At 33.0% G+C, this 13,338-nt stretch overlaps 1 protein-coding gene across 1 annotated transcript; it reads right to left on the bottom strand.

Annotated features, from left to right (window-relative positions):
- Nucleotides 1–362: 362 nt before the first annotated feature.
- Nucleotides 363–4,793, bottom strand: LOC109803049 (transmembrane emp24 domain-containing protein p24delta9). The gene is made up of 4 exons (XM_020364507.3): nucleotides 4,430–4,793; nucleotides 3,710–3,922; nucleotides 1,403–1,479; nucleotides 363–655 (listed from the first exon to the last, which is right to left on the bottom strand). Exons 1-4 carry the CDS (start codon nucleotides 4,637–4,639, stop codon nucleotides 511–513), a joined length of 645 nt encoding a protein of 214 aa, XP_020220096.1. The 5' UTR covers nucleotides 4,640–4,793; the 3' UTR covers nucleotides 363–510.
- Between the last annotated feature and the right edge of the window lie 8,545 nt (nucleotides 4,794–13,338).

The raw sequence follows: 13,338 nt of genomic DNA, 5'->3' as shown, positions 1-13,338 counted from the left end.
TACCAAGTCAATGTTGCTTACCATCAATATAATCAAAATTTGGTAGCGACTACTAATTATCATTACGAATTACTGGTGGAAGAAAGGGACTCCATGGCTCCATTTATATTATTTTGGATAAATATAAAGGTACAGATAGAATGTTAAAAGAAGAAAAGAGGGTATATTGAATAGAAAATGAAAATGAAAAATAAAAAAAAAATTCAAACATGACCATAATTTTTGTTATAAGTATTTTTCATCTGTGGACAATTTTATTTATGATAGTTTATAGAAGTTACACATTCTAAAAATAAATAAGTGAAAAATAAAATAGATACAAAGTTAAAAAATAAATACAGAAAGAACAAAATAAAAATCAGTTGAGGTGCAAAGATATACCTAAAAAAATAGTGTATATTAAAGCATGACATCACTTTTATTATTAATTGACATAATCTAATTATGTATACGGATACCTTAGGAAAAGCCAGTCAAGTGGAAAAAAGAATCAAATGAATAAAATCCATCTTAGAGGAGCTTCTTCTTCTCAAAGAATGACTTCAAATGCCATAGTTGCAAACCAGCTACAGACAAGCAAACCAAAATTGAAAGGAAACTGAAGGTAAACATCTTGGCGTTAGTCTCGTCGTTAAGATCTTGCATCTCTACCTCCCTATATCCACATTGAGTAAATGCCATCAAAGTTTAGGAAAACTCTCCTCAGAATGAATAAAATTAAAGATTAGTCTCCAATAGTGTGTAACTATGTGAAGTCAAACCTTACAAAGTTTAAACATAAATAGGGGTCTCATCTATCTATATACGCTTCCCTCCTTGGCTTATTGTCACATTTATGACCCTCACAGAACATGTAAGTAAAGAAGGTAGGACATTAAAAGAAGGATGTTTGTAGCATGAAAAAATGAAAGTTTCAGCTGAAATGATTAGGGTTATGGCACGTTAAATTAAGAAAGACCACAACAATCTGTTATACCCTTGGTGAACAAAAAACACTTGTATCACAGATTTTCTTGAACCTTCCTTATTTTGGTTTTGTTAATTGGTTGGGATTAAAGGGTTAATAGGTTAAGTGATTTCATCCAAACCTTTCTTTTGGGTATAATAAGACAATTAATAGAATATAGTTTTGCATGACGACATGGATCAGATCACTCTTAAACGGTGTAAACACTTGGCAATAGTTAATGCAAGGCATATAGAGAGAGATCCGTCTCTGAAAAATATTCCAATTTCCTCTGCGCCAACAACAATATGTTTCATATACTTTGCATTTAAAAAAGACTTTGAATGAGCCTTGTAAAACCTAGTTCCCATCAGATGAAATGGAGAAACATTGTTTGCTAAATCAAAGACACCAATAGCACCAGTAAACTTGTATGCAGAAACCATGAGTTTATACCTTTCACGAAGATAAAACATCTCATCGTGGATAGATGAGACAGTATCATACAACTTCTTTAACTCCAACTCCATGACCTAAGATGCCAAGAAACAACACTTCAGAAAACACTCAAGACCATATAATTAGATCTGTAAATCAAACATCCCTTTCCCTTTCAAGGGTGTTGAAGTGTTAGAATTAGCTTACTTATTCACATGTTTATTAACTTCCTTCCTGATAAATCTTTCAGGTGTTAGGAAATATATTAGTGACAGTCTGGAATGATCAATCACACTAACATACATGTTAACTGTTCATACAAGTGTGCTTTAACGTCTTACTTTAGAAACAACTGGGCAAAATGAGGTAAAATATGGATCCCCAATCATGGTGTGACATTAAATATGAGTAAATGACCTATAACCTTTCTCTAACAGGTTCTGCTAGCTCCTTTTTTCCTTATCCCTATTCGTGCAACCTAAATTATTCTCAGAAGTTCCATTGACTTGGCCTTTTATACAATATAAATGTGTAACTTTATCATAGAAAAGTAAACAAAGAATTAAACTTTTAAAATAGGAACAAGGTAAACAACAAAGAGCATTATGATATTAGCCCTATCTGCTATTGATTGACTAAATATAATCTTCACATACAAGTTGCCAATCCAATTTGCTTGAGAAAAACATAACAGAACATTAATAAGCTCTTCCTAATTTAGCTGATAAATTCAAAAAGAAATTAGAGCTAATGATGAAATTGCAGGTGATTGCTAAGCAGAATCTACCTATGTTCAAGCTCAAACAATTTGATTTATGCATAAGATGATTTGTTTCTTTGTTTGCATTGGCTAAACTAGATGAGCAGAAATGCAAGATATGTATCAAGGTAGTAAACACTAACAATTTAATATGTAGATGCCAAAAAAATAAAAATAAAAAATTAACACTTCCACAAAATTATGAAAATATATTTGAGAGAAAAACAAACAAATTAAAGGTGCTCTATTGAAACAAGAAACAGAATTTCGAACACTATCTAAGCATAATTTGAATAAACTTCTTAACAAGCACTTATATAAGAAGAAAATAAGATAAAATGAATTAAGCTTTTTAACAAGCTTTATAATTTATATGATTATATGATAATAACTCTCAGATAATCAACCATATCTCTTATAAAAGTTAAAATAATAAGTTATTTTTATGAAAATGAATTTCACGATAGATTAAAAAATATTATGAGCATTACAATATTTATAAATAAGTTGAATTTTTTTAAGAAAATATATATAATAGAAGTGTTAGATTAATATTTAGTTAAAAGCGTGTGTTAACTCATTCTTGACTTATATCTAAATCATGTTAGAAAGGTATTAAAACTGTGTCAAAGAAATATTCAAACCAAAAAATAATAATTTTTAATTATGAAATGGTAAAGAGATATCAGGCATATCAAGACATGTCTAACAAGTATTGTGTCTAAAACATGTTACACATGCTAATGACATTTTATAGATGGATTGTTGTTTCAAGTTCATAATAACTCTTCTCTGTCTTTAAACAAGGACAAAGCAATTCTTTGTATATGACGCGGTAGGTAAAGAAATGCCAAATAAACATCATTTAGTTTAATCGGTCCTAATATAACAAAGAACTAATTGTGGTGAATTTCTAAGACTCCAAAATGCTCCTCCAACGGTACATTACATAAACATGAATTTTGTGCTCTGAAACATGAGTACTCCTAAAAAGGTTGGTCATTTGATTCCCTAAAGTATATATGAAACTTAAAACAAAGGAGTGGCCGGTCTTAAACGGTGCTTCAACTTCCAAACTTAAAATCATCGCGTTGAAACACCTTTCACCACCATCCTTGTCTTGTTGCGAAAATAATCTATTCTATAAAAGGAAATAGTCTCAACTTTAGAAGAGTTAAAGATTAAGTTTTTATACATATAAATCTTGTCTTATCTTAAGAAAGAGTTGGAGAAAATGAATGAGAATCATTTGAAAGGATTGACAGTTTTCATGCTACTACTCTTTCTCTTGATGCATCATCAAAGACAACTTTCATTTTTTTCACCGCATAGACTCGACCTGCTATAAATTATGCTTATTTTGTGTTTTTTATCATTAATACAATTAGAGAGGTTCATAAGTTATTAACCGGAATAACTTAACTAAAAATTATTTCTACAATACATATTTATATAATATTCTATTTTTCATACATGTATGTAATGTATATATTAACATAATAGTATTCTAGTTTCCAGATAACAGATTTTATGTGAAGGAACATTCTACTACTGGTGAGACTTACTTCAATCTTGCTTCTTTTGGCAACACCAGACCATTCCCTGGCAGCAATCCCCGATCTCCAAACAAAATCAATGGTGACAGTTACCCCGGGGTCGAGATCCGGTGGCACCGAAAAACAAGCAGTGTAATCACCAGCCTCAGCTGCAGTAAATGCAAAATCACCCGAATGCACCTTATCCGCGTAGTGATGACCGTTCCCATAAGGCGAACGCACCTGCCCAAAAAGTGTCACATTATTTCAAATTCCGAAAAAATCAACAAACCTCATAACATACATTTAGACACCAACTAAACAAGGACCGGGTTCGATACTCGACTCAAGTATAAAGTTGCAATTGAAGTTAGGCCTGACTAAGTGAGCAAGAGTTATACTAAACCAAAAAACAAAATGAAAAAAGACACCAAACTATCGGTTTTGAGATTCAATTGTTCTTGTTCTTAATTTCATCTTAAAATATATATTTGAGTCCAACTCAATCCTACAAAAAATAACTTAAAAATTGTCCTTTAATTATGAAACTTTTGTTTATCATATTTCTAGTAGTCGTGAGACTTGGATTCTTCTATAATATTTTTTATACTTACAAAAACATGGCACATTTTCAGGCTATTTATAATAATAAAAGAAAATATATAATTGGAAAAATAGAACCCTAATTTCCAAAATTGAAAATCGAAATTAAACGAGTGAATCATGATGAGCATGCATATATATGCATACCCTGACAGTGACGGTGTGAGAATCGGAAATGGGGTAGCCAGGGTTGGGATTAACGACGTGATACTTGCCGACGGTGATGACATTGCTCTTGATGTCCTCGGAAATGCATTTGGGGTGACCGGATTTCATCTCTAACTGCAGCGAATTCACAATTGTGCACATCAATGCAGGGGCGAGAAGAAGGAGAAGAAGATTAATTGGATTGGACATTACAGCAATGAAATCTTCTTGATTTTGGGATTTGAGGTAAAGAAAATAGGGATTGTGTTTAGGGTTTGTTTGGGAACGAAGAAGGACGGGAATCAAAACCACAAGCGACGAGAGCTGTGCCGAACTCGAAGCGGGAAATGCATATCTAACGATTAACTACCGCCACTAACAGAAATTTCTTGGTTTTTTTAAGTAATATAACAAAAATTTAATTTATAGTTTTTTTTTTGGTACAAAATTTATAGTTTAATATACATCTGATCTTTAGTTTTTTTTTAATTAAGATTTTAAATTAAAAATTATAATTAAGCCCTTAATTTTTATATTTTTATAATTTAGTCTTTAGACTTAGAAATTCATTTATAATTTATAAAGTTTTACAAAATACTTTTTCATATCTTCACATTTTGGTAATTATATCAAATTATTATTTTATGTCAACATTTATGTATATTAATTTTAATTCTCACTTCTAAAAATAAACTCATAATCTCTTAAATCATTAGAATTATAAATTAGTAAAAAATTAACAAATGAAAATTAAAACCTGATAACATAGATAATGACATGAAATAATAATCTAATATAGTTATTTAGGTGTGAGAATATAAATAATATTTAGTAAAAAAAATTGAATTGTAAATAAATTTCTGACTACATGAATTAAAATACAAAAAGTTATATAAAAATGATGAGTCTAATTATAATTTTTTTAATTTAAGGACCTAATTAAAAATTTACAAAATATTTAAGAACCAAATGATGTATTAAATCTTAACTTATTAAAAGTAAAGATCAATATGTTTGTGGCTAACTTACAAAATAAGCAACGTGTAAAACAAACATGATGTGGTTTGTATATTAGAAAACATGTTAATATGCAAAATAAGGGTAGTCCAAAATGAAGTTCAAATTTAGTATATCATATGCAACAATAAAATAAAAATAAAAAAATAAAAATAAGTGGATAAAAATAGACACAATGCATTCATCTATATAAAAATAAAATATAAATTAAAAAAAATAGATCATTTTCTATAGGCAAGGTATTGCTACATCAAAAAAAAAAAATATTTTGAAAATTGTTATGTTCATATACATTTCTATTTGATTAAAAGATGAATATTTTTACTATTATGTATCTCTTATTCCAAAGCATAAGATTAAGTATAACTATAATTAGTATTAGACTAAATATTAGAATGGAATGAATTATGATCCATCTTTTATTATATATATTTTATTTCTATATTTATTGTGAATAAAAAAATTTATTTGATAATATTTTGAATTTAAAATTAAAAAAAGAATAGAATCAAAATACGTGAGAGAATCAATTGATTAAACAGAAGAAGATAAATGATTGACTTGATCAAATATCTCAATATTTTGAGATCGAAGAGATAATATGTGGTTAAGTGGTGGCATAAAAATAGGAAATAATGGGATATTTCTTACTATAAATGTGAACATGCAATCATAAATATTATTGGCCAACATCAAGAAAAAGAATATGCTCAAATCATGTTTAAATACAGATAGATTTGAATTACAAAGCATGTATAAATAGGACAGTGAGATATTTAAGGAATATGCTCAAAGGTGGAGAGAGGTGGTAGCATAGGCGAAGCCTCCTTTGTCTAACAAAGAAATGGTACCTTTGCTTATTGATACTTTGTGAGCACCATTCTATGATAAGATGATTGAAAATATTTCATCAAATTTCTCTAATATAGTGATGGGGTTATTTTATGGTACTTGTCTGAGGAGATATTTTATGAGGGTTGTTTTTATAAGGTTATTATACAAACATATTCTACAATGATGAGATATTGTCCGCTTTGAGTCTAAGCCCTCACGATTTTACTTTTGGTCATTACCTAAAAGGTCTCTCGATCATTGAAGTATGTTTGTATTATATAAGTTATTATTTCTAGTTTTATTTTATCGATGTGGGACTTGTTTGTATCCCAACATATAGTCATCATTAGGGAGAGGATTGAAAGTGGCATAAGGTGTGGAAAGATTGCGTTTGATTCTACTGAAATGATCCGTTCAAGGGAAATTTCAAGTGGTTCAGAAAAGAAAATAGAAAGAGATACCAATGCAGTGATGTTCAACTCTCCTGATACCTAACAACAAACCCTCCCATTTATATACCCCTCACATGGCCTACCCTAACATTACTACTATCTCACAAATTCCTTATCCTCATCCACTTGTCCACCAAGCTCCACATGTTTCACCCACAACACCTACCACAAAACCACCTCAATCTAATCAACCATGGAACCAAAGTGCTAGCCAAACAAGACTCCAAAACACTCAAGACTGAAAACCAATTAAGTTTGACCCTATCGATATGTCCTATACCAAGTTGTTCCCTCTCCTACTACAAAATCATTAGTATTACCTTGCCCAACGAAACCCATAGAGCCACCATATCATAGTGGATACAATTTTAATTCCAAATGTAATTATCATGCAGGTGTTGTTGATCATTCCTTTAAGAATTGTAGAGCTTTGAATTTCAAGGTGTAAAATTTGGTTAAAGCAGGGTGGTTGAACTTCAAAGAGGATAGTCTTAATATTGGGATAATCCACTACCAGGTCGTGGAAGGCCAAACGATAATGTTATTGAAAAAGGTGAAGAAAAACTTATGATAAAGAGGGTAAAGGATGTGAAAACTCCTCTAAATTTCATTTTTAAAGAAATGGTTAAGTTTGGGATGTTGGTAGGAAGCCTTGACAAAGATGAAGGGTGTGGATTGCATCCTGGTAAGTGTCATGAAATTGAAGAATGTGATGAATTTAAGTATATCCTACAATATTTTATGGATAAACAACTTGTACAAATTGGCTATTTTGGAAGCCATGCATTAGCTATTGATTCAACTTTAGGTTACCCAAAACCCTTAGTTGTCCACTATACTAAGGGTAAAAACATTTGAAATATTAGTAATGTTAGGGTAGATATAGGAAATAATATGGATCAACTTATCATTCCACTTCCACCTTCTACCACCAATTTAAACATATGATCAACATATTTATTTTTTCCTCACATATATTTGTCTATACATTTATTTTTCTTTCAAATATTATATAAAAAAAACTAGTTTTATCCAATTCTTCTTTGGTATAAATTAAACAAATACTAAATTCAATAATAATGTAAAAAAAATAATTTACATTATAAAAAAATTTCTAAATAAATTCAATTCTTTCAACTAAAATCTTTATAAAAAAAAAAGACAATTAGTTTATATTTTTTCTTTCTTTAGATATATAAGTACTCTCACCACTATCTTTGACATTCTCAAAACAATGCACTTTATAATGTAACTTTAGAATAGATATATCACTAGTGGAAAATTAGGATACTACGTCACTCATTTTACGTTGGATATAAAAATACTTGACGTAATAAAAATGCGATGGCATGTAACGTAATTTTGTTGAATTATTTACGTCGGCCCTAATTGGGTCTGACGTAAATTTTAACATCTACGTCGGCTAAGCATTGTGTCCGACGTAGATGTTAAAATTCACGTCGGACCCAATTAGGGCCGACGTAAATAACCTGTTAAAACGTGAGCGCGCACCAGGTAAATTTCAAAATCTTCATTAGCTAAATTTCAAAATGTGACCTTCATCCCGCGCCTCCTTCTTCTGTTTTTCCTTCTGCTGCGCCTTCTCCTCCTTCTTCTGTTTTTCTTCCTTCTCCTGCGCCTCCTCCTTCATGGCGTTCATCTGCATCTTCTTCTGTTTCTTCTTCGCGTGGCCATGGGCTTTTCTGGGAGGTTCTATGAGGTAGCATCTTCCATCAAGTTTGTGTTTTTCTGTTTCTAGACTTTTTTATGAGGTTCTATGACGTAAATGATGTTTTTTTTCTTCTGTTTGTTTCGAGTTTTTGAAGCTGGAGAAGGAGAAGGAAGTGACCAAGTCTGGGTTTGTAGAACGCGCTCCTGGGTTTATCAAGCAGAACGGCCCGTTCTGCTTGCAGAACGGCCCGTTCTGCTTGCAGAACGGCCCATACTCCATGTTGAACGGGCCGTTCTGCTTGGAAAACGGGTCGTTCTCCAAGCAGAACGGTCGTTCTGCTGCACTTGTTTTCTTTTTATTTTTTTTATTTTTTATGACTTTTTACGTCGGACCTTGGCATGTCCGACGTAAATTTACATCGGTTTTCGTGCCCCAACGTAAATTTATGTCTCCCGCTTCTACGTCAGATGTTTTTCTGACATAAAAACCCCTAAAATAACCGACGTAAAATGTGTATTGTGTACTAGTGTATATATATTATATGTAGCAAGTTTTCAATAATTGACTCACATAAAATAATTTTTAGTTAGATATTGCCAGCAAAAAAAAAACATGAGCCTTCAATTTAGAAAAATTATGCAATGATAGCTAATATACCTTACAAGTTACAAATAAATAACGAAAACCCTTTTCTCAAATCAATAAAATAGAAAAGCCTTATAAACTATGTTATAACTATATAATAAGCTTTATAAAATATAACTCTTATAAGCCTTTTTTCATCACTACATTGTTAAATCAAAATTATCATGCTTCCTGATATTGCTTCTTAGCTCCAATTCACATCCTTGTCTCTCCACCAACCATTCCTTTTTATGTATCTTTTGTTTATCCATAGGGTTCATTGCCATCTTCCAATATAAGGCTTATTCAATATGAAGGGATCGAGGTGAATGCATCTCAATCAAACCGTTCTTTTTCTCTTATAGTTATTTTTCTAGCGGTGTGAACTACACTATAAACAACAAAAATATTATGAACATGTGTACAAAATAAGTTAAAAATATTTTTGAAAATTTTTCTATTAAAAATAAAGAATATTTTTTTATTATAAAAAACTGTTAAAAACATTTAATTTTACTTGTATTCAAACAAATTTTACCATCATCTCTCTTTTGATATATCATATTCGATATTATATCTTTATTTATAATCATTCTGATTAAGAGAGTATCTTTACTTATAATCATCCTTTCTAGGACTAATATTCAGAACTTAACGAATTATTTACTCTAATCTCAATTAGTAAGGTATCAAAAATTGATAAAATTAAAATAATAAAAAAAGGTCTTCTCCAGAAGTTCATGAGAATATCAAAATTATTATTTTGTACATATATTTAACATATTTCATTTATGTTTTATTATTTTGTACATATATTTAATTTCTTATTTATTAATATTCTAAAACCCTGCATAGGGGCTCCCAAACCAGAGAATAGATTTTTTCTCTCTCTAAATCTCTAATCCTCTATTTTCTTGCAGATAAAAAAAAATCCTCTCTTTTATTAACATTTTATATGTCGACGAGACATATAACATTAAAGAAAAAATCATGAGACTCTTTCCTCTTAATTCATTACAGTTCCTAATATTCCTTCTTTTATTTTCTAAAAAATAAATTAAAAAAATAAATAAATACATATACATATTATAAAGAAGATATGAAAAAGTGTAACTGTTTTTTCTAGTAAATTATTATAACCTAAAAAAAATTCTTATATTTCGTGAATAATCACCTACAACTACTTCTAATTTTTTTTATTTTTTAATTTGTAAAAAAATTAAGAGATATGGAGTTTCATTCCCTACTAGTAAATTATAATCAGAATTTAGAAAAATAAAACAATTTCACATATTTTACTCTAATATTCTAAAATTCATCTATTAAAAAATAAATTAAGTTAAAGTTTACAACAAGTGACTTAAATTTTGCTTAAAAATAATAGAAAAATAAATAATTCAAAAAATATAATATATCTTTCATCATCATCATCTATTAAAAAAAGGGGAAAAAGCAACAACAATACTATAACTGTTGTCGGGTAATTTATTGAAAATATGATTCGTGTTCCTTTCAAGCTTGAATCTAGAGAACTTGACGAAGACCGATATTAATTAGTAGGGTCTCTGTGGGAAATTGACAAAGGCTAATATTATTAGTAGGGTCCCGTGTTGTCACGAGCTGTGTCTTAAATAAAATAATCTGCAAATTGACTATATTCTTCTCTTTTTTTTCGTTTACTAATATGATATGAGAACTTGTCGGTTGTGTGTTGTAGTGAGCTAGGACTCACAAATAGCTGAGATTTTTAAAGGTTTTGAGCTGTTTTGGATGAAAACTCCTTTTTCGGGGTTTTCGGGTTTTTGGTGAAATTTGGGATTTTCATTGTTTATGGTTGCATGTGGGTAAAGCTGGGATTTTTGAGTTGTTTGATGAAAATGTGATGTTTTGGGCCGATTGCATGTGTTTGGAAAGCTGATTTGGTGCAGGTTTGGAAGAGATTTTCGAAGTTTAAAGGTTGCTGCTGGGTATCACGCCGGGTGCAGTTCTTCGCGCCGGGCGCGTGACCATCAGAGGGCTCCATTGAGCAAGCCCGCCGGGTGTAGTGGTGTATGCGCCGGGCAAGCTTGAGGGTGTGAGCCTCTGGATGGCCCCCGCCGAGCATGGTTGGACCGCGCTAGGCGCGATATCAGTAAGTGACATTGCTTGGGGATTTTTGGTGTGGTGTTGGGCGTGACCTTGTCTTGCCGGGCGTGAAGACTCCTTGGGAGTCTCTGCCAGAGGTGGCGCCGGGCGCAATTTATATTGCGTCGAGCGTGAGACTTTGGTGAAGTCTCTGCTTACCCTGCGTCGAGCGAGGGTTTGCACTCCGAGCGTGTGAGACCTTTTGAGGTCTCTGCCTCCTAGTACGTCGGGCGCAATGGGAATTACGTCGGGCATGCTGAGCCCTGGTGGTTGTACCATGTCGGGTGCGACCATGAGCGCGCCGGGCGCGGACATGATATTTGATGTTAAGCTGTTATGTGTAGAAATGTGCTGATAGATATGCTGAGCTGAGCTGTAGTTGTTAAATATTGTTGTGCTGACTAGTTGATAATGCTAAATTATGATGTTGAGCTGAAATTGATGAATATGTCGTGTCGTTAGATGCTATTGCTGATTAAGGATGTTTAAGTTGATATTGCTGTAAGTTGTGCTGTGTTGTATGCTGCTTTAAGTTGTATTTGATGTATAACGTTGTGCTGTAAGCTGTTTAGTCGTGTTATAAGTTGATATTGTTGTAAGCTGAGTTGTTGTAGGCCGTAAGGCTGAGCTGTTGTAGGTCGTAAGGCTGAGCTGTTGTAGGCCGTAAGGCTAAACTGTTGTAGGAGATCTCCGAGCTGATATGTGGGACGACGTATTGTATGTTTTATTGTTGTTTATGCTGTATAGTTGATGAGTTGTATGCTGATGAAGTGAGATGTGTGTTGTTATAGCCACTATTGTGGTGCTGTTATACCCGCTATGTCGGTGCTGTTATAGCCACTATTGTGATGTTGTTATAGCCGATATGTCGGTGCTGTTATAGCCACTAATGTGGTGCTGATATAGCCGCTAAGTCGGTGTTGTTATTGCTGAATGATGTGGTATTTTAAGTTGATTTTGTTAAGCTGATTGATGTGCTGATAGCTGTAGTTGTTTACTATTCATATATTTATATATGTATGTTGTTTCTTTTCACTAGCTTACCCTTTGTTGTTTCCATGTGGTTTGGACTGCGATGATCATACTATGTATGAGAGCAGAGCAGGGTTAGGGTGGTGTGTTGAGGAGAGTCTGCACCTGGCAGATGGCGTTTGATTATTTTGTTGTATTTAGCTATTTAGTATAGCGATGCTGGTTGTATTTTGTGCACTCTAACTCTGGCTAGATTTGGACCTTGTATATATATATATTCTAGACACTATATGTATATACTTGTTCGTTTCTGTGTGGTGTTCTGGTGTGTTGTGCTGTGTGTAGTGACCAGTCGGGTCGTTACACTTTAGTGGTATCAGAGCAGTTCGAGTCTAGTGGACACTCTGTAGGGGTGGTTCCTTTAGGCTTTTGTTGTGTTGAGCTCTATGTTGTGTTGCTTTGCTGTTTTGTTTTGTTGTGCTGATTTCTTCATTGATTGTTGTGTTGTTGATGGTTGTTTGGTTTAGTTATTGTATACTAAAGATGTTGTTACTTTTGTAGACAATGACTAGAACTAATGAGAAGATAGCCCGTGCCATGGAGATGATGGTTATGGTTATGCAGCAGCAAATTAAATGCTTATTTTGCTTGGATGGACGCTGATAGAGTTGCAGCTGGTGCAGCAAGGCCCGTGGGGTCGCAAGAGAGCCGGGATCTAGCTGAGTTTTAGAAATGTCGTCCTCCACAGTTCAAGGGAGATGCAGACCCAGAGGTAGCTGACCACTGGATCTGTGAGTTGGAGAAGATCTTCATTGTGTTGGGATGTTCTCAGGAGAGGAGGCTGACATATGCTGTCTACATGCTGGTTGGGGAGGCTGAGCATTGGTGGAGAGGTACTCACCATATGCTTACTGCTAGAGGAGGAGCTGTTGATTCAGCTGGTCAAGTTGAATCATTGTTGAGGGATGGGGCAGAGTGTTATCTTCTGCTTGCTGCCATGAGTGTGGAGACCGATAGGGTCATAGCTGAGATTGATGTGGTGCGGGATTTTGCTGAGGTGTTCCCGGATGAGGTGCCTAGGTTGCCTCCTACTAGGGAGATGGAGTTTAGCATTGACTTGGTTCCAGGTGCGGGGCCAGTGTCGGTGGCTCCCTATAGGATGGCCCCTGCTGAGTTGGTTGAGCTGAAAGGTTAGTTGGAGGACCTATTGGAGA

This window comes from Cajanus cajan, chromosome 4, assembly GCF_000230855.2.
Source record: "Cajanus cajan strain Asha chromosome 4, NIPB_CcT2T_4, whole genome shotgun sequence".
NCBI lineage: Eukaryota > Viridiplantae > Streptophyta > Magnoliopsida > Fabales > Fabaceae > Cajanus > Cajanus cajan.
Note: the sequence above shows the minus strand (reverse complement) of the source record. Positions and strands in the feature narration are given on the sequence as shown.

Coding starts and splice junctions, on each gene's coding strand:
- LOC109803049 (XM_020364507.3), bottom strand. CDS start 4,639: ATGTCCAATCCAATTAATCTTCTTCTCCTTCTTCTCGCCCCTGCATTG. Junction 3,923..4,429: donor CTCACACCGTCACTGTCAGG/GTATGCATATAT, acceptor CTTTTTGGGCAG/GTGCGTTCGCCTTATGGGAA. Junction 1,480..3,709: donor CCAAAAGAAGCAAGATTGAA/GTAAGTCTCACC, acceptor TTGGCATCTTAG/GTCATGGAGTTGGAGTTAAA.